We start from the raw sequence: 26,337 nt of genomic DNA, 5'->3' as shown, positions 1-26,337 counted from the left end.
AAATTAACTAAGTTTGTCTACTGAATAATAATGAATAATTAATTGATTCAAACACTGAAAATATTCACGTTATCAGTGGTTAGTCAGGGACTATTCATGTTATCAGTGGTTAGTCAGGGACTATTAACGTTATCAGTGGTTAGTCAGGGACTATTCACGTTATCAGTGGTTAGTCAGGAACTATAGATCAAACTTAACAAATGTGGAATATAGTAGTGGAATTTAAATCTTTTCTAAATATTTTTAAAAGGATTTAGTCTGCGTGTTCTATGAACTGTGTTGTTTCTGTCCTGTTCCCTGCCAGTGGCACAGTGGAACGTCTGTTAGAAACTGGTTTTTAATACCCGTGATGGGTAGAGCATAGATAGCGTATTGTTTAGCTTTGTCCTTAATTCTAAACAAACAACCATGTCCAGTTACTAATCGATTCATTAGCAGTTTTCGAAATTACTTTCCGCCCGTGTGTGTGTTTTTTTATAGCAAAGCCGCATCTGGCTATCTGCTGAGTCCACCGAGAGGAATCGAAACTTTGATATCAGCGTTGTAAATCCGTAGACTTGCCGCTGTACTAGCGTAAAATTTCTGCCCGTATTAACAAAATAACACATTTTTATACACTTAAATAGGCCCGATATGCCCAGGTGGTTAGGGCGCTCGATTTGTAATCTGAGGAATCGAATTCCCGTCATACCAAACATTCTCGCCCTTTAAGCCGTGGAGGCGTTATAATGTGACGGTCAATCCACTATTCGTTGGTAAAAGAGTAGCCCAAGAGTTGGTGGTAATGACTAGCTGCCTTCCCTCTAGTCTTACACTGCTAAATTAGGGACGGCTAGCGCAGATAGCCCTCGAGTAGCTTTGCGCGAAATTCAAAAAATAAGCAAATACACTTTAATATTTGACATTAAACAGACATCAACTGATGTCGCGCTGAGATTTTTTCTGGAAAATTCTGTGACGAGCTAAATAAACTTTAAAGCCTAATCTCTTACGTTTTCGCAGTTTATTTTTCATATGTATAGAAAACACAGTTCAAAAGATCTTTTAAAGAAAATGTTGTAGTTCTTAACAGCAAAAATAAAAAGCAATACATATAATGCTGATCAATTTAAGCTCAAAGACGGTTTCCTTCTTCAGATCATGAATACTATCTAGATACCTTTTTTTGTGAACGCCGACTCTGAAAATTTTATTCGTCTGTCGTCACGTGAACTTTAGAATCTCCAAACACTTGCCATAAAATCACAGATCCTGGTTTCTCTCTTTTGAAAAGTCTTACAAAAACTTTTGGTTTATTTTCAAAGCCTCATTAACAATGAAGGCGTCGTGCCCCAGTTGATCATCAGTGAATATTTTGTCATTTCACTTCCGCTCAAAAAAGTAAAACACACATTTAAAAACAATGTTTAATTATACTTCTTATACCCTTTTTTTATTCTTTTTGTTGTTGGAGGTGTAAGACGTGATCTAAATGTAACGTGCTTAAACCTGAAGGTTCTAATTTGCATTTCGACGTAGAAAACAAACAAACAACTATTCACAATTTGATACTGTGAGTGTGTTGTAAACATGACAGTCATATCTCACTATTCTGCTATATTAGACTAGGGTAACAGTGGGTGCTGTAGATTCAAGGTAACATCCTGCCTCACGAAGCAACGAGTTACATAGTGAATTCTAGTGTGTACTGGTTCAGTCAGAGACTAATAATAAACAACCTATACGAACTAACTCGCTGTGAAACGTAGACTGGTTAAACAAACAGTTTTCATGTATGACCTAGAATATAGACAGTTTCAAAGTAAAGAACTTTTCATTATTATTATTATTTTAGAGTAACCATGTGTTGTGGATATTTACCTAATCGCACACTTGACACGAATAAACCCAGAAAATATCTTACTTGCGTGAAGTTATATTATTACAATGATAATTATATCACCTTTCCCTAAACAGTCTGCATTACATAGAAAAATATACATTTTTTACTAAATACAATTCACAATAGCTAGCTATGTTTATTAAACACAACTCAAAATCTGTCTTAGACATAAAATCCTGCATCGTTGCACTGACAGTTATGTAATTTGTCATTGATTAAAATTCACAACCTGCCATACACAGAGAATTCCAGATCGATTTACTGTGGTTTACATTATTTATAAATTGAAAATAACGTACAGTCCTCTTTTATAGATAATTCTGGATCATTGTTTCTTCTTGGAACTTAATAACACCTCACAGCAAAATTCATTTATATGATGAACTGTATGGAAAAAAATGTCTCCTATTGCAAAGTTCGTTTTAATGAGCACGTTTATTGAGAAGCTCTCAGCATTATGTAACAAAATCTTAATTTTTAGAATATATTTTTTTAGGTTCAAAGGTAAACACCAGAGATAGTACGGGATAAAATACTTTAGTACTAGACTGAGATAGGCACGAGTATTAGAATGGAAGTATAATTCGATCGTTCCCAATATTTTCCTTTATTTGTGATATGTTTGTAACAAATTAATTAACCCTAGGTTTAAGTTTTGAGTTTAAACGGTGTTGCCCATTTTTGTTATATTCTAGTATTTAATGTTAGTTCCAATTAGTTGGCACTATATTTGTTGTACTATATTTTTTGATTCTGAGTTGTTGAATCTAATTTTGTTGAGATCTCGATTTTTGTTGTTGTTTTACTTTCTTCTACTATCTTGGAGCGCAGATGGCCCTCGAGTAGCTTTGCGTGAAATTCAAAACTAACTAAACCAATCTACCTTCTTGGTTATCAAGTTTGTTGAATTGTAGGTTTGATCTTGATTTGTTGGTTTCATTTCAAAATTTTTTTGTTTTTATTTACTTCCACTTTTTTTTTTTTTTAATTTCGAGCATAGCTACACGAGGGCTGTCTGCACTAGCCGTCCTTAATCTAGCAGTGTAAGACTAGAGGGAAGGCAGCTAGTCATCACCACCGACCGCCAACTCTTGGACTACTCTTTTACCAACGAATAGTGGGATTCACCGTCACATTATAACGCTCGCACGACTGAAAAGGCGAGCATATTTGGTGCGACCGTGATTCGAATCCGCGACCCTCAGATTACGAGTCGAACGCCTTAACCCACCTGGCCATGCCGGGCCTAGTTCTAGTGTTCGATATATTTTATATAAAAATTCTTCCTCTTATATATTCTGTACATGTTTGATATGTTTTATACATGTTTGGTTTGTATGTTTGATATGTGATATACATGTTTGGTTTGTATGTTTGATATGTTTTATACATGTTTGGTTTGTATGTTTGATATATTTTAGACATATTTGTGTATCTAATATTTTTTCTATATGTTTATGGACCTGGCATGGCCTAGCGCGTAAGGCGTGCGACTCGTAGTCGAGGGTCGCGGGTTCGCGCCCGCGTCGCGCCAAACATGCTCGCCCTCCCAGCCGTGGGGACGTTATAATGTGACGGTCAATCCCACTATTCGTTGGTAAAAGAGTAGACCAAGAGTTGGCGGTGGGTGGTGATGTCTAGCTGCCTTCCCTCTAGTCTTACACTGCAAAATTAGGGACGGCTAGCGCAGATAGCCCTCGAGTAGCTTTGTGCGAAATTAAAAAACAAACAAAAACAAAATATGTTTATGAATCAAGCAGTTGTGGAGATTAATTGAAACTGTGGTAAAAATAAATGGATGGTTGTCGATAAGTATAGTGGATATACTATAAGAGTTCTGTTAACATCCTAAGTCATTCAAGGGTCTCGTAATTACTTATTCTGTTTAAAGTTTTCTTGGAACTAGCACTAACATAATAGTGAAATAGTTCCTCGTTACCAGCAATATTTATTAGATAATACCATACCAGGAGTATAGTTAATTTCATTTACACACTGATCACAAAATCGAGAATATTTATGTAAAAATAAGAAGTGAATCAGAAGCCTTTAAATAATAATAGAAACGTACATTTATGAGTACTAAAGAAATGTCTATTTTCATTATCCACAATTTAGATCAGCAACATATGTTTATAAACATAAATCCAAATGCTTGATACCGATACTTAAAAAAATGGTTTTGTTACAAAATAAAACTGAATTCACTGGGAAGACTAGCATTGATAGAGCAGAGCTGAACTGGTACCTCATTTCTAATGCAGACAGAAGGCTGGCTGGTTGAGCATTATACTGACTGCAGATAAAATCTACTTAGCTTTTATACACAAAAATGTAACACAGCACCTCACTATTCAGCAACAAAACTGAAGTCACGCAAGTTGCACAAGAGCTCTTATTAACGTTCATCAGTATCTTTTATGGACAGACTAGTGTATAATAGTGAGCATTTACAGAGAATTATTTGTTTTTTTCTGTATCGTCTCAACGTGAAGTCGCACCTTGAAGTAAATATCTTGACTAGTTATACACCAGAACGTCACCTACTGAAGTGAAGTATCTTTATACTCACATTAGGTTCCTTACCTATTCTTATAACTTTGTTTTTCATAGCTGGCATTTTCTAACTTCACTATATGATATTAATTAATCTCATACAACAGTCTGCTCTGTAGTAGTAGCTTTATCTTTCTATTGCTCATATATACTTGTTTCATTTTTGTCTTAATTTACAAAGAAATTTCAATTCTAGTCCTAAAGAAAGATAATAAACATTGTCATCTTATGTGCTAAAACTGTGAAACGTAGTCGAAGTCTCCTTCTTTTTACCTACTTATTCACGTAAATCAAATGTTATTTGTTTCACATTTCAATTGCAATATTTATTTTTCATGTTCTTGACTAGACAGTTAAATACTATGATAAGGCCAACGCGTGTTATAAGATGCTATAAATGTTACACTTTTTGTGAATACTAGACAGTATTTCTCAAAACAAGTTTGTTTGTTTAAGTTAAGCACATAGTTGTACAATGGGTTACCTGTGTTCTACTTGTCATGGATATCAGAACCGAGTATTGTTATGTCCGTAGAATTATTGCTGTGCCACCGGGAGGGTGGACTCAAAACAAGTAAGAGAAGAGTAATTGTTTCAGATAATGGAAAACTTTTTCTAAATATTTCAAATTTTGAAACGATAAATCAGAGAGGTAGCAGCTAGTCGAAAGTATTCATCGACAACTCTCAGACTAATAAAACCGAATAAAGAAAATTGACTATCACTCTTATGGTACATACACTTTCAGAAAGTGCAAAAGCAATCTTGCAGAAACAAGACATGAACCATGAATCTTCGGATTCACAATACAAAATGCTACGCACTTGGCCACACCTATTGTAAAAAAAAAGTGAATCAATGATCAAAAAGAGCTCTTAACCATAGTTTTAAAGTAGGCTAAGAGTTGTTGTGTTTTCATTTTACTTACTTATCTCTGTTTCTGAGATCAAAAGACACGAATGACAGGCAAAACATAATGCAGACTTGAAAGATAAATGGCATGCCAAAATCGGAACAGCTTATAAAATTTAATCGAAGGTTTATTTTCTAGATCTGCTATTGGCGATGATGAGGTTATCAAGTCACAAGCTTAACATTTCTAGCTGTCATAACCATATACTTGAACATAAAATATAAATCAAGAAATGTGTGGCCTGTGTTGTTACTGTAGAAAAAAGGGAAAAAATAGTTTCTTTAGTGATGTAACAAGTGCTAGTGCTGACAAATATAACAACTTATAAAACATAATTTGTATTTTAGGCTTATATAATAAAATAGAAACTTTTGGAAAATCAAGACAGTTTGCTATTATTCATGATAAAGCTTCGTAGATCCCAACAATTAATCATTTTCTTCTTATATTTAATTTTTTATCCTCTGTAACGTCTTTGCAGCTCATCAGTAAATATACTTTTGATACTCGTGGCATACAAAGAACAGTTAACCCTTTGTGTAGTTTTGTGTTTAACTACCACCAAACCAAATCATACTCTATTACTTAAAAATATGTGGAAATTTATTTTCCTTTTACAATTATTTCCAATTCTCTGTTCGTAATTTTCTTAACAATCTATAATGTTTGTTATCAAACCAAGTAATTGAATTTCGTAAGAGCAAAACTGTAAGTTTGTAATAACAGGCGTGTTTAAATATCGCGACTGCACATCTTAAAATTAATTTACTTTTGTTTTTTTGTCAGCAGTCTGCGTAAAGTTACACGAGAACTATTTGCTCAAAGCTATCTCTAATTCTAAATTGATAGGAAAGAGGGAATATTGACATTCAGTTGACCCACAGTCAACTCTTGGACGACTCAAATCGAATAAAAGATTTCATTATCACTTTTGCAAGGCATCCTAAAGTGCGAAACTCCTTTTTGCAGCAACAGACCATATATCATGAATTCTTACATTCACATAAAAGTCACGCTGGCTACGAGGGTACACCCAATTATTAAGGTAACTAAAATTTACCATAAGAGCAAACTATAGGTATGTATATAACTTAATGATTGCAATATATAATTTTAAAATCGTTATTTGATCCGTATAAAGATAAATCTTTAGTTGTGTACGTGGTCAATAGATAGAATAAGGCCTCCTACCATTATTCAGTAAGACCTACCTCCCCACTTATGAACAAGAGTTATGAAAAATAGCTTTTGAGAAGCAAAATTTTGACACAATATTTTTATTGTGATTGTACAGACGTAAGTATGCTATACTTATTTTTGTAATGAACACGTGAGATGATTTTGTGTGATTGTGTTTGAAGTTCGCGCAAAGCTACACGAGGGCCATACTCGTATGCGTTAACTGTCCCTAATTTAGCAGTGTAAAACTAGGTGGAAAACAGTTAGTCATCACCCCGCATCGCCAACTTTTGAGCTTCTCTTTTATAAAAGAATAATGGAATTTTCCGCATTATTATAATGTTCCACAGCCTAAAGGGCAGAGCATGTCTGATGTGAAGGAGATTCGAACTTCCAACCCTCAAATTGTGAGTCGAGCGCCCTAACCACCTGGCCATGCCTCCCCACGTGAGATGAGTACACAATATTTGTACTCCATAGTTTAATTCGAAATATGATTTTTCAGTTAAAATTATTTGAAATATTAAGATTAGAACTGTTTTCTTAGTGCAAAGCTACACAATGTGCCATTGACGTCACGCCTACATATTTTGGCGTAGTAATCCCGGACACTTACTGCTTGATCCACCGAGGGCTAAAGGTTTATAAATTATGATAAATATGGAGTTACATGCAACTTTCGTATTTACTTTTTACATTACATAATTGACAACTAATAAAAGAAAATAAAAAATCACTTGTGACATCTTAAAATATTGCATTACTTTTTTGATTTTCTCGGTTATAAGTAAAGTGACCTGAGTAAATCTTTACTGCTAGATATCACATAATCTACAACTCTTATACATGAAAAACATTTAATTCCATATTCTGTTGAACAAGACATGGCGAAATAAAAGAAAAAAGACAGTAAAAAGGTGGATCGATATTCACAACATTAGTTTAAGGACGTTCAAAATTGACTTATTCGATAAAAAGTTCACATCAACTTCTAAAGTGAATTATCCCTCTCTGTATTTTAAACGCTTTTTTTTACGCTCACTTCTACGTAAATTATTGTTCCTCTTGGTGCTTCCACGCATGCATGAATAAGCTATTATTAAAGAACTTCCATAGAATGCATACTCTACGTTTTTATAGACAAGCTAAACACCGAGTCGAAATGTCTGAGCTTCCAGTCTCAGTTCTATGGGAGCACAAGTCAGAATTCAATAAGATACAGTGGAAATTTGTATTAAGTTCTAAATATTCGAAGTAAACGAAAAGCAACTGCAGTGAAAATTCTAGTTTTTCTGAAATATTCTTACACAATGCTTTATAAATAATGTTTATACTAGTTTGTTGTTTTTCTCGGTTCCTGTCTTGACGTCAGAATAATTGTTGTTTTCTTTTCTATTGAACTGCGTGATGTTCAACGTTTACATAAATCACAACATTTCTGTGTATTTGTTTCATATTAGAATAATTGTTTTTCTTTCTAAAAATTGCAACTGGTCGTCACATACAATTAAATAGGAATAAAGCTCCACAATTATCAATAAATTAATTGTATTGCTTAGTGCAACTCGTTATACAGCATTAAAATATACAGATGTCTATAAAATTCAACGCATACAACTTATTTTCGGTGAAAACACGGATTAAAGGCGACAAATCGGCGAGCAAATGAAAAGCAGGAATATGGTTCTTAATCTTAACTGTAACCTGAAGTTGTATTTGCTTTATTGTTCAGAAACCTTAAGAATATGGTTTTCAAACATTTGATTGCTTGAATTAAAAAAAAGCGCGAGAACCCCGGGGAAAATGGCACATTTATCAACCACTTGTGTCCGGTTCTTGACGTCCTCGTGCAGAAACTGATGAAACCTTGCTAGCTGAAGAACGTATCTTTTCTTACAAGATCAACTTTTAGGTTCTAGCGAGTAAAAAAAAAAAAAAAAAAAACAACAATATCCTTTCGTGTAGCAGTCCATTTTTATCCCATCTGATAAAGAATGGATGAACGAATTAACGACTTTCTTGCGTCGAAAATGTCATTTTTCCGAATAATTCCATGAAGTCTTCAATTATAAGGCTTTTATTATAATCGTAAAACGGCATAACCTACCAAAATGTAATCACTTGTGAGAAAAATATTGGTCAAGCTAGCTAGTTTAATATTTTATGTTTTATATAACATCTCTTAGCACGATACAAATATGGATTGTTCTCCACGAATGAATTTTTTAATGAAATTATTCGTCATTATTAAGCATCATTATTTCAGAACTTAATGATGGAATTCCTCTATTTTCCGAGTACTTTATTCGGATTTTCTTAAGACAACAATGAAATAATAGAATGTTAATTGTTAGTTTTGGTCTTCGTCAGCAAAATCAACAATATACATCAGTTAATAAGCTTAGCTGGATTAAGTTACTCTTCTTGTTAGGGTCCGACATGAACAGGTGGTTAAGGCATTAGACTTGTAATCTGTGGGTCGCTGGTTCGAATCCCTGTCACACCAAACATGCTAGCCCTTTCAGCCGTGGAGGCGTTATAATGTGATGGTCAATCCCACTATTCGTTGGTAAAAGAGTAGTCCAAGAGTTGGCGGTGGGTGGTGATAACTAGCTGCCTTCCTTCTGGTCTTACACTGCTAAATAAGGGACGACTTTCGCAGATAGTCCTCGTGTAGCTTTGCGCGAAATTGAAAACAAATCAATTTCTTGCTAGTGAATCAAAATTTTTAACACAAGTTGATAAAACCCTGGCAGCTGGAATATAAAATAACGTATATCCGTTTTCCTATATTTACTTTATATGTTTTATTATGCGGTATCTTACTTTTATTTCGTTCATTTATTACACTTCATTTTGACACCTTTTTTTTAGTTACTGTGTTTTTAGCCGCGGTAGAGCGGCTTATAGAACGACTCTTAGTTTTTTGTTATTTTTTAATACAAACTTGTAGCTCAAAGCTCAGTCATCTCTGAATCTGATCTAAGATCTAACCACAGTTTTTAACTCAGGAGATCAAAACCTTCATAATGATCAACTTGGCCACGCCTAAGATCTCATAAATTAATTTACTGTAATCCTGCCTAAAATAATTATAGTTAGAAGGTAAGCTAGTAAAGATGTTCGCGGGTAATAAAACCTAATTGGGTAAACGCGCGCCTCAGGCTTGGTATTGGTGACACACAAAAATATAGTTAATAAAAATGAAAATAAAGGTATCATATATTAATTTACTTTAATTCTTCCTAATAGAATATGAAATGCCGCGATTGTTGAGGATTCTCTCTTTCAAATATTTAGAATCAGCTGTCTGTCTCGTATGTATAAGTTCAAAGATGCAGTCTCCTTTTGAATCAGCGATTCGTTTACGGACACACAACGTTAAAATCCGGGGTTTGATTCCATGCGGTGGAGAGAATACAGAGACACAACGTATTGACTTATACAGTCAATAGCACGACTGTAAAAAATAGCTAAGTTATATAACAGTTACGATTAAGCTGAGCAGTCAACGTGCTTCCTAATATTCTATCGTTTAATGTGCATCTGCATAAAAGTTCTATCTACACCTATCTATCGCCAGGTCGAGACCCGAATTTTAGCATTAAAGTATCTCATATTTTTCTATATGCCACAAGAAGAGGGAGAATTGGACCGAAATGGTAAGAATAAAACCCTCACTACTTAAAAAACGCACGTGCTTTTCATTGTATAGTCAACATGAAGCATTCTTTTATGTTTGTACATAATATATAGTTTTCCTTTTTTGTGTACTCCACGGCTCATTGTCATGTAGGTTTAATAAGATAAGCAATTCTCAGAGAATTTTAAATTTTACTGAATATTAAATATTAAAGACTTTCAGCGGTTTATATTACGGATGTGGAGTACGTAAGTAAAAGTAAACGTAAGAAGAAGTTAAAGCAAAGAAGATATTCAGAAGTGTTTGTGTGTTTTTCTTATAGCAAAGCCACAAAGGGCTATCTGCTCAGCCCACCGAAGATATTCAGAAGAAAATAAGAAAAATCTAATGAAGAACATGGATCACTGAGGCATTTATCGTTTTAATTTTCTGAGCTTCGTATGTGGAAATAATTCTCTCACCAAGAGAAAATCAAGAGAATGAAATGTGATAAGTAAACTGAGTTTGTCTTGCTGGAAGTTTTAGAAACTTCTCCAATCACATTATTGAAATAAGAAGTCATCATGTTTAACCTCGTGACTAACATATATTGGAGAACAAAGAAAAACCCTAATAAACTTGTTTCTGCTGTTGAACTGCATTATTTCGTATAGCTTCAGTTTAGCAACAAATCAATATCAAATCCCCATTTCTAATCGAGGTTCAGTTTAAATAAAACAATAAAATAGACAAATGTGTTACCAGTTTATTGGACGTACATAATCCATGTCTTAACAGTGTTTAAAAAATACAAGGTTAAAGTAACCCTAGATTGAACCTCAGACTACGAATCAATAAAAAACGAGAGTTAAAATAAACCAACGGCCTATGTTGAAGTCTTATCCATTATGTAGATTCCGTAGTTCCGAATAGAGCTGTTAGGCTCATTTTCAAATAACAGAGCGTATGATATGAATGCAGTAAGTGAAAATGTTTGAAATTTCAAAGGTTTCCCATCATCGTGTTTCTATGGTTTCAATTGTCTGTTATTGGTCTCCTTGTATTAATTGTTGTTTTGTAAGCTTTGGATCTTCGTACAACAGTCTACTGTGGTCAGTCTACGCTATCTTGACCTGCCGGAAAATCAAAATATCAATATCAAGTATTAAATTGTTGATGACTATCAAGTTCTGCTTTTACAGTTTGCTCTACTGAAAACCACTGAAGTGTAGTGTAGCATCTGAGCTTTTATAATTAATAAACCTTAGGTAAATTCTTTGCTGCTGCTCTCAAGGTTTGCTTCCAGAGAGTCCATCGGTAACGTAGGTAAAGAGAAACGTGGGGTATCGTCAGAGATTACTTTTCTTTCAGTATACTATGTTATAACGACATTAATGTACCAGTTCACCACAGACTGTTTCTTCTCGCTTTTTTTTTTTCTTTCTAAGATTAAGGATATTTGATTAACTTGTAAACTGTAGATGAGCCTCGATTTTTATTTATTTGCTTCGAGTTTGGCATCATGAATTGTTAAGCCGCTCATTATCATTGAAGATTGTTTTTACCTCAGCTGTAGTTTATCTCCTATAGACGCCGCAAGTTATCATTAACTTTCTAGTTTAGACTAGAAATATTTCGTGTTGTTAGTTGAAACTGAAAAATAAAACCTCTTTAAAAGCAAGTGTCTGAACAATAAAGGTCTATGCAGACGTTAAGTTTCAGGCATATTCCACGATCACGACGTACACGCCTGTTATGATGGTCGTCATTGTAATCGATCTAAATTCCATTCACTTAATTTACAATCAGCTACTGTATATCTTGAGCCTATCTAAACAATAACTTTCGTTTGTGCACTGAAGCATCAGATCAAAGAAGGTAATGATTTTCAGGAGTTATTAATACAGAAATATAACCTTAATAATTCCGAAATTGTTCGCATAATTTTGTTATTATAAGAAATTGATTTCACATCCCTGGGGTATGCAATGTTCTAAATACATAAAAATACATAATGAGATGTATTCATAATAGTACTGTGTTAAGGGCCATTTCCAGTATTTTACGTAGTTAACGCAGACCAGAACCCAGAATAATACGTATTTGCCTACTTTCAGTAACATGCTGTTTTAATTTTACCTTGTCTCTTTGGTTTAAAACTGCAATTTAACTCTACTTTCAGGTTTCATTCATGAGCTAATTATGTATTAGTGTTACAAGCATGAAAACTTTTCGAAGTTACATGAACAAGGTTTTATCACACTCAACCTTAAATAAATAAATAAACGTGCATAAGATGACGTTTTATAAAATTTTTCTGTCTTAGGTAAGGTTAATATAGTTACTATTACGAAGAACTTCATTTGTCAATTAACCAGTGCTGCAGAACGTAAAATAAGTTAAACGAGACTAAAGTATGTGTCATATAGATAAATATTTCCTTTATTCACACGTAAAGCTGAAAAATCTAAAACATTCAGACAAACTTGAACAATTCAAATGCAAAATTGTTACTAGGATTACCGTACTTACTAAAACAAGAAAGGTTAACATGACTTATAAAACTGTAAATCACACTTTGATTGAGCACTGGAGAGCCATTACCATGATAACAAAAATATCGTTTTTAATCCACATCGTGAAGCCCTCAAGAAATGTTCATCTATAGTGACTAAAGGTGTTTTCAGGACAAGAAACAATGAAACTTTCTCATTGAATACACGATGTTAGTGAAAATCAGTTTCCGACACTCACCACTATGTGTCGTCTTTCTTACAGCTAAAAATTAAATTGCAGTATATAAATCATAAAAAGTGAATATATACGTTTAAAGTATGTACTTCTGTAATTCCTTGATGTTAGGCCTTCTTATTTTCGAAATTTTATACATCATAATATATTGGTAGAATGTTTCTGGGAAGCCACTTTAGCGAAATATTTTTCTTACTAAATATTTTGTCAAACTAACGAGCACTATGATGTACAGTCTTGGCACTGAACAAGTTACAAAAAACGTACAATGTAAGAGTACATTACGTATGAAAGAAGCATGCTATAGTAAAACAACATAATCGTTAAACAGGCCTATTGAAAACCGATGTTCCAAAGGAGTATCACGATTGTTGATACATATCCACGTTGGTGTAAATCTCACAATGCATCTCTGTTATTAAGATTTTCTTTTCTACAATCGTGGGATACGAGGCTGATCGATCATACAGTACCATATACTTTGGATGTGCTATAATATTAATTCCTAACTGGAGTAACTAAATATATTATTTTGTTACCAAGACATCTGACCAAGCACTTGTTTTTAAAACTCTGCTATTCTATCATACTGCTTCGCTACTACGATGCCTAGTCAAAGAACTGTGTTGCTAGGATACTATATCGAATTCTTTACTTACACGGCCATTAGCTGTCCCTAATTTAGCAGTGTAAGACTAGAGGGAAGGCAGCTAGTCATCACCACCCACCGCCAACGCTTGGGATACTATTTTACCAACAAATGAAACTGACAGTCACATTATATCGCTTCCAAGGCTGAAAGAGCAAGCATATTTAGTGTAACGGGGATTCGAACCCGTGACCCTCAGTTTTCGAGTCGAGCAACCTAACCACCTGGCCATGCCGGCACTTTTAAAAAAGTATACTCACAAATCAATATCAACTTTTGTTAGAAATCAAAAGTTCAAGTGTAAGCTTAATAATAAAAAGATTTGTTGTTTTATTAGCAAGAAATTTACAAAATAATTTTGATATCACGATGATGCTACAAACGAAATCGCTATCCCACATAATAATTGATGAGATCACCTATTCACACTTATAAGTTTCGTCACATGACGGTCGTTACAATTTGGGATCAAAACACAATTTCACAGTTTTATATAATCAGAATTTTACGAAACTACGGTGACACGCATCTCTGTAGAAAGCCCTTACAAAAAATACATCATTTGCTTTCGTTACAGTTACGTAAACACACACGGCGGCAAGATATCTTAACGTAACATGACATACTATACTTGCTACATGAATAATAATATAACATTGTTTCAATGAAAACAAATCGCGCACGTGGCACCATCTTTAGAGAAACTGAAAGTACCCTAACGTTTCTTTTAAACAAAGCCAGACTATATATTCACCTTAAACATTTCACCATTTTATATATGTGAGTTTCTATAACTTTATCACATTGCATCATCACAAGTCAATGGAACACCCTGTAACAGTTTCATGTAATTAGAATGTTTTACGTATTAAAATAGCATCTTATTACATAAAGCGCTATAAAGACCATAATGTTACACCATCTTGTTTTAAGACTTTCTGTTATAAAGAAATCTTACAACACCAATGAATCATCGCCCTACAAAATAACGGTTGGATTCACCATTTAAAGGAGACGAGATCATGCAAAGTTGGATTTTAGTTTGCTTGTTTAGAATTAAGCACAAAGCTACACCATGGGCTACCTGTGCTCTGCCGACCACGGGTATCGAAACCTAGTTTCTAGCGGAAGAAGTCCGCAACCATTCCGCTGCACCACAGGGATAGGGCTGTTTTGTTGTTAAAGATTCCTATATTCAAACACTTCATTAAAAGATTCTTTCTGGCGTTCAGACACCTATACTACCTTTTCACGCCTCATTGTTTTTGAATAAGATAAAACTATACAATAAAGACATTAAAGTAGGTTATATTTATATAACCATCTGCTCGAAAGTGTCTCTTTTCTAATCGAACCTTCTGGTATATTCTGCTTTTCTTAAACATACAGTAGTGGCCTGTAACATATTCTTTGCTCCTTATGGTATAAGCACATTTCACTCCATCAGATAATAAGACCATTCCTTAACTTCGCAAGATTGCTATATATATATATATGTTTACAATAATTGTAAGGTCTACTATATTTAGTAATTGATACAGCTACACCATGGAAGAGACTATTACAATACTCCACAAATATGGATTAATAGTGGACGTTGTTGGTACAGAACCCAGAGGAGGAATACTACACTTCAGTGTCAATGGTACGTTGAGAACTTTTTGAGTATCCATTTATGTCAGCTTGGGATGAGGAACTTGGACTACACCAGAGCAGCATCTCAGCATCAGGAGAAGCATTTCGTTGAAAGTTCCCCAACTCTTCTCCTAAAGCACGTCGTAAGATTTCTTCTTGTTCTAAGGATGAAATATTCAGTTTGGTGTAGCTATTCTTAATAGGGTGAGGAGATCCTTTATGCATTGGACTGCTGCTTTCATCGTCATCAGAAGACATAAACCCACCCTCACATACAATACTAAGTTTCCTGATCTTTCGAACATTTCCTTCTGGTCGAACATTTTGGTAATTTGGATTAAAGTCAGGCATAACATCGATAGTTGAAGAAATGCTTTTTATTCTGTCATCGTTGTCTAGATTATGTTTGATTTTGTTTCGAGCATTTTCAAAAGATACTTGAGTGAGAAGGGATCCTCGGTGGTGAAGTCTAGATGAGGTTCGTCGATTGTGGGTGTTACAAGAATAGGTTCTTTTGTATTTCATGGCTCGTTTAGTACAAAAGCCGTATCGACTAATAAGTATGAAAAAGTCGCGTCGATATTGCTTTGTCAAGATGGCGTAAAGAAAAGGATTGGCACAAGAATTCAGAGGGTAAAAGAACACTAAGAGAATCTTTGAATTGGTCACATTGATGAGAGGATATCCTGCAACTGCAGTAAGACCAAAGAAAGCTATAGGTGCCCAGCATGCAAAATCGGTAAATACTAACATAGCCATTCTTTTTGCAACAGTGGTATCATTAGTTGTTGCCTTCGACTGTTGACGGGTAATTGACAGATACATTTTGGCGTAACAAGCACATATAAGTAGAAATGCCAAACCATTTATAGAGAGCAGTGTTATCAAATAAGCTAGATCGTCGGCATCTTTGTTTTCCATGGGTAAGCAGATACTCGTCTTTGTGTAGCCACTGATACCTACTATAGGGAAGGTTGCCATGGTGATGGCATATATCCACCCACATATCATAATCTTCTTGGCTGTTCCTAGTTTTAAACGTTTGTTTAAGTGGATAGCATAAGTGATAGCATACCATCTCTCCAGGGTGATGACCGTGAGGGTGAAAATGGACAGCTCGCTCGCAAATACTGTTAGAAAACCAGCTATGTTACACCCGACTCCTGAAAAGAAAGACAACATTTACACTTTAATACCTTTATACGTTATAACATAACCAAAATAAAGATCTCAAAACAGGATCCTTTAGAAGGAAATGTAAAAGGAATTCTGAATAGTCGTGACTATTGTGTTTACTGCGAAATGTTCAATACAATCTAATCTTATAATTCTTGAGATTATTGTATTATAATTTATTTTCTATATTATTATATGTGCTACACCTCACTGAGGTTAATCAATTTATTGTTACATTGGGAACAAAGATATAATGGAGTGTGACGTCAACTTTTGTTTTCAGAATTTCGCGTAAAGTTAATCAAAAGCTATCTGCACTAGTCGCCCGTCAATTTGAACTGTCAAACAAGAGAGAAGGCAGCAAGTCAACAGCACCCATTTTCAACTCTTGGACAATTCTCGTTTAACTAGATGGTGGGGTTATACCGTTACCCTTTTAACGTATTCAAGACCACAAAACGCAAAGCGCTAATACATATATTTTGTTTGTTTTGAATTTCGTGTGTATTAAAACGTATATACACACATAGGCCAGAACTGATGAAAATGTTAGAAACAACGGGAGTTGAAAGATGCAGGTACCACAAGAGAGATATTTTAAAAAACGCTGCGGAAAAAATAGTCTTTAATAAACAAATTGCTTATTTGATTCTGAATTTCGTCTATAATTTAGTAGTGTATTTAGTATAATTTAGATTTTGATTTTCACTCCTAAAATAAATTTTGTTTGTTTGTTTGTTTTGGAATTTCGCACAAAGCTACTCGAGGGCTATCTGTGCTAGCCGTCCCTAATTTAGCAGTGTAAGACTAGAGGGAAGGCAGCTAGTCATCACCACCCACCGCCAACTCTTGGGCTACTCTTTTACCAACGAATAGTGGGATTGACAGTCACATTATACACCCCCACGGCTGGGAGGGCGAGGATGTTTAGCGCGACGCGGGCGCGATCCTGCGACCCTCGGATTACGAGTCGCACGCCTTACGCGCTCGGCCATGCCAGGCCAAAATAAATTTTATAAGGCTTTTCAACAAAACGGTAGGTTTGTTTTAACATTCTACTCGATGCTCATTGATTAGGTAAGAAAATATAAAAATAAAACAATATCCCTAACTAACAATTCAACTAACTAACATATAGTAAACTTTGTCAATTGTCGCAAGGTCAACGATTGGTGGTTTTTTATGTTTCATTTGAAAAACTGAAAAATGAGACAAAATCATCCAGTTACGTTAGGCTAGTCTTGTCTGATGGAAGAGTTGGATTTGATTAACACTTTTATAATATACTCGAAACTCCAAAGTGTGGAGCATGTTTTTACAGCAACGGGTTGCAAACCACGAATCTTCGGATTCATAGTCCGAACACGCTAACATTAGGTCACCCTCTGTCCCCGCAATGAGCGCATTATCTATTTAAACCTAATATTTGTAAATTTTCTTATTTATATTTAGGGCCTGGCATGGCCTAGCGCGTAAGGCGTGCGACTCGTAATCCGCGGGTTCGCGCCCGCATCGCGCCAAACACGCTCGCCCTCCCAGCCGTGGGAGCGTTATAATGTTACGGTCAATCCCACTATTCGTTGATAAAAGAGTAGCCCAAGAGTTGGCGGTGGGTGGTGATGACTAGCTGCCTTCCCTCTAGTCTTACACTGCTAAATTGGGGACGGCTAGCACAGATAGCCCTCGAGTAGCTTTGTGCGAAATTCCAAAAACAACAAACAACTTAATTTTTATTCGAATATCTTGCATCACGAAGGAGTCAATTAAGTGAGATTGATATTATGGAGAAAACGTTACCTTTTTTTACCCTAACTGTTTATGCAGCATGACAATGGCGCTTTGAGCAAATCAACTGAACTTCCTTAGAAAAGTCTATAAAAATCAGCATACACTATATAACTCGCTAGAACGAGCAGACCATGAACCCTCCAGTTAATCGATATTGAGTAAACAGATAAAAAGCATCAGAATGTGTCATGTGTGTTTTCAGTCAGTGATATCCCCTTTTATTAATTGAGGTAAAATTTATGTAGCACGTAAGAAGGTAACAAAAGAATATTACAATTTTGAATTCAAATTAATGTAAGAAAATAATTTGTAAGATATTTACAAACTGTACCTTAATGAACAAGAGTTCTAAAAGTAATTAAAACAGGGCTTTCTTCAGAATAATTAAAAGAGAAATTAAACAAGGCTTGAGATTTATGTAACGTATAAGTTACAAGTAAATCAATTAGAAGAAGTAATAAAGAATAGTTCCTAAAGCAGAATATTTATTTGAAAATAAGATAAGGAATATTATATCATATGTGGCATAAGAAAAAATCATGCATATCGATGGAAAGATTAAAAGCAACTATATAAACATGAGCATAGATAGAAATATTTGCAATGAACATATGTTATCGTAAACAACAACCTAATACCATGTACAGGTGATACAATATCACTTTTACTTGTAGAAAGGAAATGGAATTTTTACATGCTGAATGGTACCACATATGCATGATTGTTTGGTTTTTGGAATAAAGACATATAGTTATTAATATCATTACATCATGTTATTTTGAAGAATACTGACTTATTTGTAAACGATTTATTACACTCAGTCTAAGAATCCTAGCACATTTTAATTTTCTGTTTGTCACGTACTCTGATAACTCTGATCTTCGATGATTATCTGATAATGGAGAAAGACCCAGGAATACCAAAATTATGAAAACATAATGCTGTCCACTGCCTTGAAAAGTTTCTCTATTTACGAAAGCAGGCTCGGTTTCACATTTCTTTCAAAATGTTTTTAGCAATCGAAACCATAAAAACGTGATGATGATGTATCAAATAATTCGAAACCTTCATCTGAAAATTGAATCTTGTTTCTCAGTTTCTGCACATGTTGGGTTATGTTGACTGGAGATCATAACTTAATGGAATTGGAGTCTTTGAGAATTATTGACTTATTGAATAAAAATCTCTTTACAGGAAATTAAGATTCTTCAGGATGAAATTACTTACGTTTATACTTAAAACATTAGGATATTTTTTTTAGGTAAATATATATATATATGACAGATACAAGGTAGTAATACAATTTCATATAACTCCAGCTAGGTAGCGTTTACTGTTAATTCTTTGAATGTTCTACAGAGCTGCATAAAATACTCCTTTAGTTGTCTTTTATTTTTAACAGATAGATTAGAGAGAAGAAGGTTAACCAATATAACCCATCAATAACTCTCGGGTTACTATTTTGTAGCCGAACAGTGGGATTTAACAGTCACACTGCAGTCATCCATAGCCTCACATTGCGGAACTTGTTTTCATATAAAAGTGATTCGAACCATGACTCTTAAAATTCGAAATCTTTGCCCTATTACTACCAACCATGGCCACTGTCGATCCTTATAACGTTTGAACAGCTTTCTGTCTTCTAGAGATATGTTAACAACAAAGAAAATCTCTACATACCAGTCTCGTTCATTTGTACGGCTTGTTTTGTGTTGTTTTAAAAATCTCTACATACCAGTCTCGTTCATTTGTACGGCTTGTTTTGTATTGTTTTAAAAATCTCTACATACCAGTCTCGTTCATTTGTACGGCTTGTTTTGTATTGTTTTAAAAATCTCTACATACCAGTCTCGTTCATTTGTACGGCTTGTTTTCTGTTGTTGTTTTTTTGACGCCATCAAATATTTCAAGAAATTTATTAATATACATATACACACCATTTTCGTTAATAACAAATACACTGCTGGACTTTTTAAAAAAGGTGACAGGTCGATCGTGGCATAGCCCAGCGAAACAGAATTTGGATTTGTAGGCCCATCATTTGCGTCCCGTTATCGAAAACAAAAGATGCACCCCGCACTTCAGGGACGTAATTACGTCATACAAGTGATGGTCAAATACCATTAATTAAAGCGAAAAGAGTAGCTCCAAAGTTGACGGTGAGCGCTGTTGAACAGCTGACATCTGCTAATATATCAGTTGCAATTACAAATGGCCACTTGTGTATTCTAGAAGAGACATTTGAAAACAAACTAATAGTTAATAGTGTCCTCTTTGGAATAGGTGAGTAATGAAAGGTTAACCCCTTAATAAATTACTAACGCGAGCTATTTCAGTCCAGTGCTTCACAATAATTAATTACGAATTAACCATTATGTCCTATTTATATGTTTCACAAATATATTATTAAAAATAAACAATCAAGAAGGTTATGTGTATATAAATCATGTTGGCTACAGACATATGTTGGATTTAGTGGTAGCAGAGAGATGAAATGACATGTTGGTCATTAGCCTACCTAAATAAAATTTAGGTGAATAATGGATTTTAACTCTATTTTATAACTATTTATATATTTCAGTTTTTAAGCACAAAACTATACAATGCGCTGTTTATGTTGGGCCTACCGCAGGTACCTAACCCTAAATTTAAGTGTTATGACTCAAAATTTTACGGCTGAGCAGAGAGAATGGGGCGTGGCTAGAACTTTAAATTTATGTTCTTTTTTATGCTTAGTCAAAAGTATCTGTTAACATTATTTTAATCATGAAAAATATTGTAATAAAATAATGTAATCTAGAAAAACGGATGCTTGTCAGTTGGCGTTGGATTTGGTAAAGTAAAATTTTCCGACGTTCAACAGTTCGTGGCTCTAACCAGGGTACGCTCCATCGATCGGTTAAGAATTCTCTATAAAGAAAGCTTTATCTATAAATAATTGTTCCAATATCAAGATAATATCCCTAAATTTTAAATTTTGGCTTGAAATACTACAACTCTATACATTTTATTGAATCTCGACACTTTCTATAAGACAGTATCGCGTCTGCCTGTCGCCTACGAATTTAACGAAAAGGAAGATAAAAATTAATACGTGAAAAAAACAACTATATGTGTAGGTGTAAGAGTAATTCTTATGGATGTTAGTTAACTTCTGTATATATGTGTTGCTAAAATCTAACAAAAACTTTTGTACTGAAACAGTTTTAAATCATAATTTTCTTGCAATGCTGTAACATTAGAATAATTTTTATCAAATCTGTTATTGCTTAGGTAGTTTTATTCTTACGAAAATAGTTTACGTTTTCATATTTTAAATAAAATGGACGTGCAAGCGCACCCCAGTGGCTCAACGGTATGTCTGCAGACTTACAACACTAAAAACTGGATTTCAATATCCGTAGTGCGCAGAGCACAGATAGCCCATTGTGTAACTCTGTGCTTAATTCTAAACAACAACAACAACAACACGTGTAAGAAGTATGTTTGAACAGGTTTTGTTTCTATTCGAGTTTAGGATAGTTTCGTTGCATATTTATTAAAACTTTGGTTTACAAATTCAATGTTTTCTTGATTTTTGAGAATTATGTTAACAAATGCTATTTAAACATTTGAAGGAGTGGTGTAATAAAGTCTTACTGCTGTTAACATGTATATAAACAGGAATAATTAATTAAAACCTTTGAAGATAGGGAGAATTCAGTACACATTATGAACATTGTCAGAAATGTTTCTAGCCGCGGCGTAGCAGTTCATAGTAAACCTCAGAATTTTTTGTCTTTTTTTCAAGTATAAACTTTTCGCTTAGCTCTAAAATCTCATTATCGATTTCAGATCTCATAACAGATTTGGACTCGGGAGATCAAAGTCTTTCAACTGGTGTATTTGACCACACCGAACGTCTTATAGATTAATTTCGTCTAACCTTGCCTAAAAGAAGTTAAATTTGAGGATAGACTGGTAGAGATCCTGATGAGTACTATTATTGAATCACGTATATACGAGAGCCCACCGTTTGATATTGCTGACAAAAAAAAATATAGCTGAGAAAAAAGTTTCATGGATTACTTTAATCCTCCCTAAAAATATCAAGTGCTTCAACCACTGATGATTCCTTCTTGTTTAGTTTTAAAAGAATGTTTAGAAAGAGTATATCTTAAGGGTTAAATATTCGATCGCGTGTGTGGTTAGATAAGAATGCAAATTAAGTGAAACACCTCAACTCTATATTTTGTCCATTTACGACACGTTTCTACTAGTAATAAAAATAAGTTGAATGTGTGCATCGAATTGTCATTGACGTTACACGATTACGTAATAAAAACATACAATTCTGAGTTGTTTAAGTAGTAAAAGGTCAACTGGAGTTCATTTAACTAATAGATAATTTTAGGTTTGTTAATATGTTCTGCGACTCCAATGTTATCGTAGTTTATGTGATGTTTACTTGTTTGTTTTTAATTACGTAGAAAGCAACACGAGGGCTATCTGCGCTTGTCAATCCTAATTTAATAGTGTAACACTAAATGGAAGGCAGTTAGTAATCACCAATCATCGCCAACTTTTGAGTTACTCTTTTTACTGACGAATAGTGGGATTGACCGTGACGTTTTAACGGCTACCCTCAGATTAGGAATCGAGGGCCACTAACTACCTAGCCATGTCGGGTCTGATATTGGTTTACTAGCTCTATATATTATTCCTACTTCAAAAACCTTGCCCATTTATTGCTATTATTTGATTTTACTGGTGCTGTTCCAAAACCTAATGAATCCTATTGAGACGAATAAAACATTGTGCAGTGAATAATACCATTAATAAAACGTTTAAATAAGAGAAAAAGGTGTCTCTGCTTCTCGCAATTGAAATTGAAAAGTGTTTAAATGTAGAGTTTTGATTAATATACAGTTTTGATGAGGTTTAGGTGATTTATGACCACGAGCAAATTTAATTTCAACAGCCATTCTTATTAAAGACATATATTTGTTTGGATTAACAAATTCATTTTAGAATTTTTGAATGTATCATAGTTTAGATTGACACTAGCAGTCTAAACGAAAATAACAACGAGAACAAAATTACAAACTTGTAACATCAGGTTACCAACATCATATGAATCCGAAGATACCATAAAGAGACCATATATCATAGATATGTATGTAAATTTATAAATGTTAGAAAATCATACGACCTATGAGACACGAGCGCCACAAATAATCGTGCTTACAGGATATCACCAATAAACCAATAATATACGATATAGATATGCACTAAACGTTTTGTCGAGCTAATATAATATTACGGAATTTGAGCTATAGATGATTCAATGTTATATAAACAGACCATACATTTTGTGAAGGTAATGTGATATCAGGAAGTCTGGGCTATAGATGAATAAATGTTATTTTAAAAGACCACACTCCACATTCAGATAGGCTTACATAACTCCACGTAGTTTGAACAATAGAACTTTCAAGTGAAAGTGATTCAATATTACGATAACAGACCACGTGCTCTGTACATTCTCCAATTTAGTTTCACATCATACAGCTTCAAGTATAGCTCTCAAGTTATTCTTAGTTAAATGTTACAGTAACAGACTACATTGGACACTTCATAAAATTGTCCTATATAAAACGTTAGTCTATAGCTATAGCATCAACGTCAGCTTGCTATTGTATAACTTACATAGACATATAAAAAATAGCTCTTAATGTTTCGTCAGATTAGCTTAACAACTGTGCTAAATTCTGTGTCATGAAATATCTTAAACCTTTTTAGTTTGGTCACATAAACAACACGTTATATATGCGTATATTAACAAGTTTGGTTCAAGTTGTCTTAAAATGATTTTTTTTTTGTAAACTCTATTGACGTACTTAATTATATTAAAAATTTAATCACTTTAGAAACCAACATAATGTCATTTTAAATTAAAATTGCCGTTAGAACAAAAAGTAAAAGTAGATTAATTAAGTCAGACGTTAACACAACTTTGAAAATTATCTTAATTTGATGACCATTGAATTCAACAACTTGACGCAAATATGCCAAACCAATATTCATTAGACATTTTTATTTTAATAACATTTTTTTCACAGTTTGATGATTTAAGCTTTTAAGAAGAAAATCAAACATGTTCCTGATAAAATTCGCAAAGAACTGGAAGTAATTTAATAGCCTGTCAAGTTATTTTGTGACAAATGTAACCTGTTTGACTGACTGATTATTCAGAATTAAGCACAAAGCTACATAATGGTGCTCTGCTCACAACAGGTATCGAAACATCACTTCTAGCGGGGTGGGTCAGCAGGCGTATCGCTTTGACACTGAGGGGCAACTTGTTTGCTTGTTTACAGCCAAATTTTACTAACCTCATTTCATAGAATATTTTGTGTTTTTTTTTTGGTTTTCTTCCAGACATTACTGTTCTAAAAGATCAAACTTTAAGTCAGTTTAAAAAAAAAGGTTAATATTATATAAAAAAACCTTGCTTTTTTTCTTTTTTTTTAATTTCGCACAAAGCTACTCGAGAGCAATCTACGCTAGCCGTCCCTAATTTAACAGTGCAAGACTAGAGGGAAGGGAGCTAGTCATCACCACCCAACGCCAACTCTTAGGCTACTATTTTAGCAACGAATAGTGTGATTGATAGAAACATTGTAACGCCCCCACGGCTGAAAGAACGAGCATGTTTGGTGTGACTGGGATTTGAGTCCGCAACGCTCGGATTACCAGTCGAGTTCCTTAACCATCTGGCCATACTGGACCAAATAAATAAGCAACCAGCTTGTTGATTATTAAAGATTATTGTTTCAATAACGTTTTATAATGCTTTAAAGATGTAAAGTGGTATTAAAACAGGTGATTAAGGCATTCGACTCGCAATCCGAAGGTCGCGGGTTCGAATCCCAATCACACCAAACATGCTTGCCTCTTTTAGCCGTGGGGGCGTTATAATGTGACGGTCAATCACACTATTCGTTGCTAAAATAGTAGCCCAAGAGTTGGCGTTGGGTGGTGATGACTAGCTCCCTTCCCTCTAGTCTTGCACTGCGAAATTAGAGACGGCTAGCGCAGATAGTCTTTGTGAATCTTTGAGCGAAATTCAAAAACATACAAACAATTAAAACAGGAGTTACACTCAAAAAGTGTGAATTCAAACCCTTCGTCAGTATAAGTGATGTTTTGGCGATGATAGAATTATGTAGTATTAAACAGTAATATTTTTAAGAAGTCATAATCTGTACAAATACGTTTAATTCTGAATATGTTCATTTTGAAGAAGTACTATCTTCTAAAACCTCTTTGTTCATAAAATGTTATAACCGTAGAAATGTTCTTTTGATTAAAGTGATTTTGTTATCAGTTGTTTTAAATTTTATTACCGTAAACAACATACATGACTTTCCGTTTTCTCATAATTTCACACCTTAACACCAATAGCAAGCGTTTCAATTATTATTTGATACAAATTTAGACATTTTAACGGTGTAAATTTATCTTGTCAGGAAGAAAGGGTGTATTTGTTCGTTAGATTCTCTCCCTATTACGCCATTTTTTCTTAGAGTATAAAATGTTCAGTTTATGAGATTTTTGTAATAATCAAATCACATTCTTTATATTCTTTACATTAAAGTGAAACCAAAAAGTGGGCGTTGAAAATGGAAAAAGAGAAAGAATATGTGATAAGAAAACTCTTCATCACATTGAATATCAGCTTTGAAATTGTTGTTTAACAGACTGTGCTGATTACGCAGAATATGTGTGAAGTTTTCCGCGAATCACCTAACAATCGTAGAAGATTCCATGACTTCTTAACTTACCCTTTGATTCTGTTTCCATAGTTACGGTTCAATGGTACTTTCTCGAAAATTAGCGGTCGACTCAATAGCCTGTTTACTGCTACAAGTCTTAACGAGATAACGAATTATTGCCCAAAAGCAACAACATACGCACACATACACATGTATATATGTACCGTGACAAAAAGTCAATTATACGTATTTGTAATTATTGTACAAACATGAAATACACGTAGCAGTGATTAAAATCTATAATCTTATTCTTGTAAGTGTTTTTATAAATACACATAACCGATATATGGTTTAAGCTTTTTGAACGTTAAAAATTAAAAGATAAAGAATATATATTTAATGAACTGGAGTTGCAGCTCACTCTGACAT

The 26,337-nt window shown here is 34.1% G+C and overlaps 1 protein-coding gene across 1 annotated transcript in view; it reads right to left on the bottom strand.

The window, feature by feature from the left end:
- Positions 1–12,655: 12,655 nt before the first annotated feature.
- Positions 12,656–26,337, bottom strand: part of LOC143226146 (follicle-stimulating hormone receptor-like) — a 134,992-nt gene continuing 121,310 nt past the window's right edge. Inside the window, 1 exon segment of the mRNA XM_076456730.1 lies at positions 12,656–16,350. Within this exon segment, the coding sequence (XP_076312845.1) occupies positions 15,179–16,350 (1,172 nt within the window). The 3' untranslated portion in view covers positions 12,656–15,178.

The sequence above is a fragment of the Tachypleus tridentatus genome, chromosome 9 (genome assembly GCF_004210375.1).
Source record: "Tachypleus tridentatus isolate NWPU-2018 chromosome 9, ASM421037v1, whole genome shotgun sequence".
Classification (NCBI taxonomy): Eukaryota; Metazoa; Arthropoda; class Merostomata; order Xiphosura; family Limulidae; genus Tachypleus; species Tachypleus tridentatus.
Note: the sequence above shows the minus strand (reverse complement) of the source record. Positions and strands in the feature narration are given on the sequence as shown.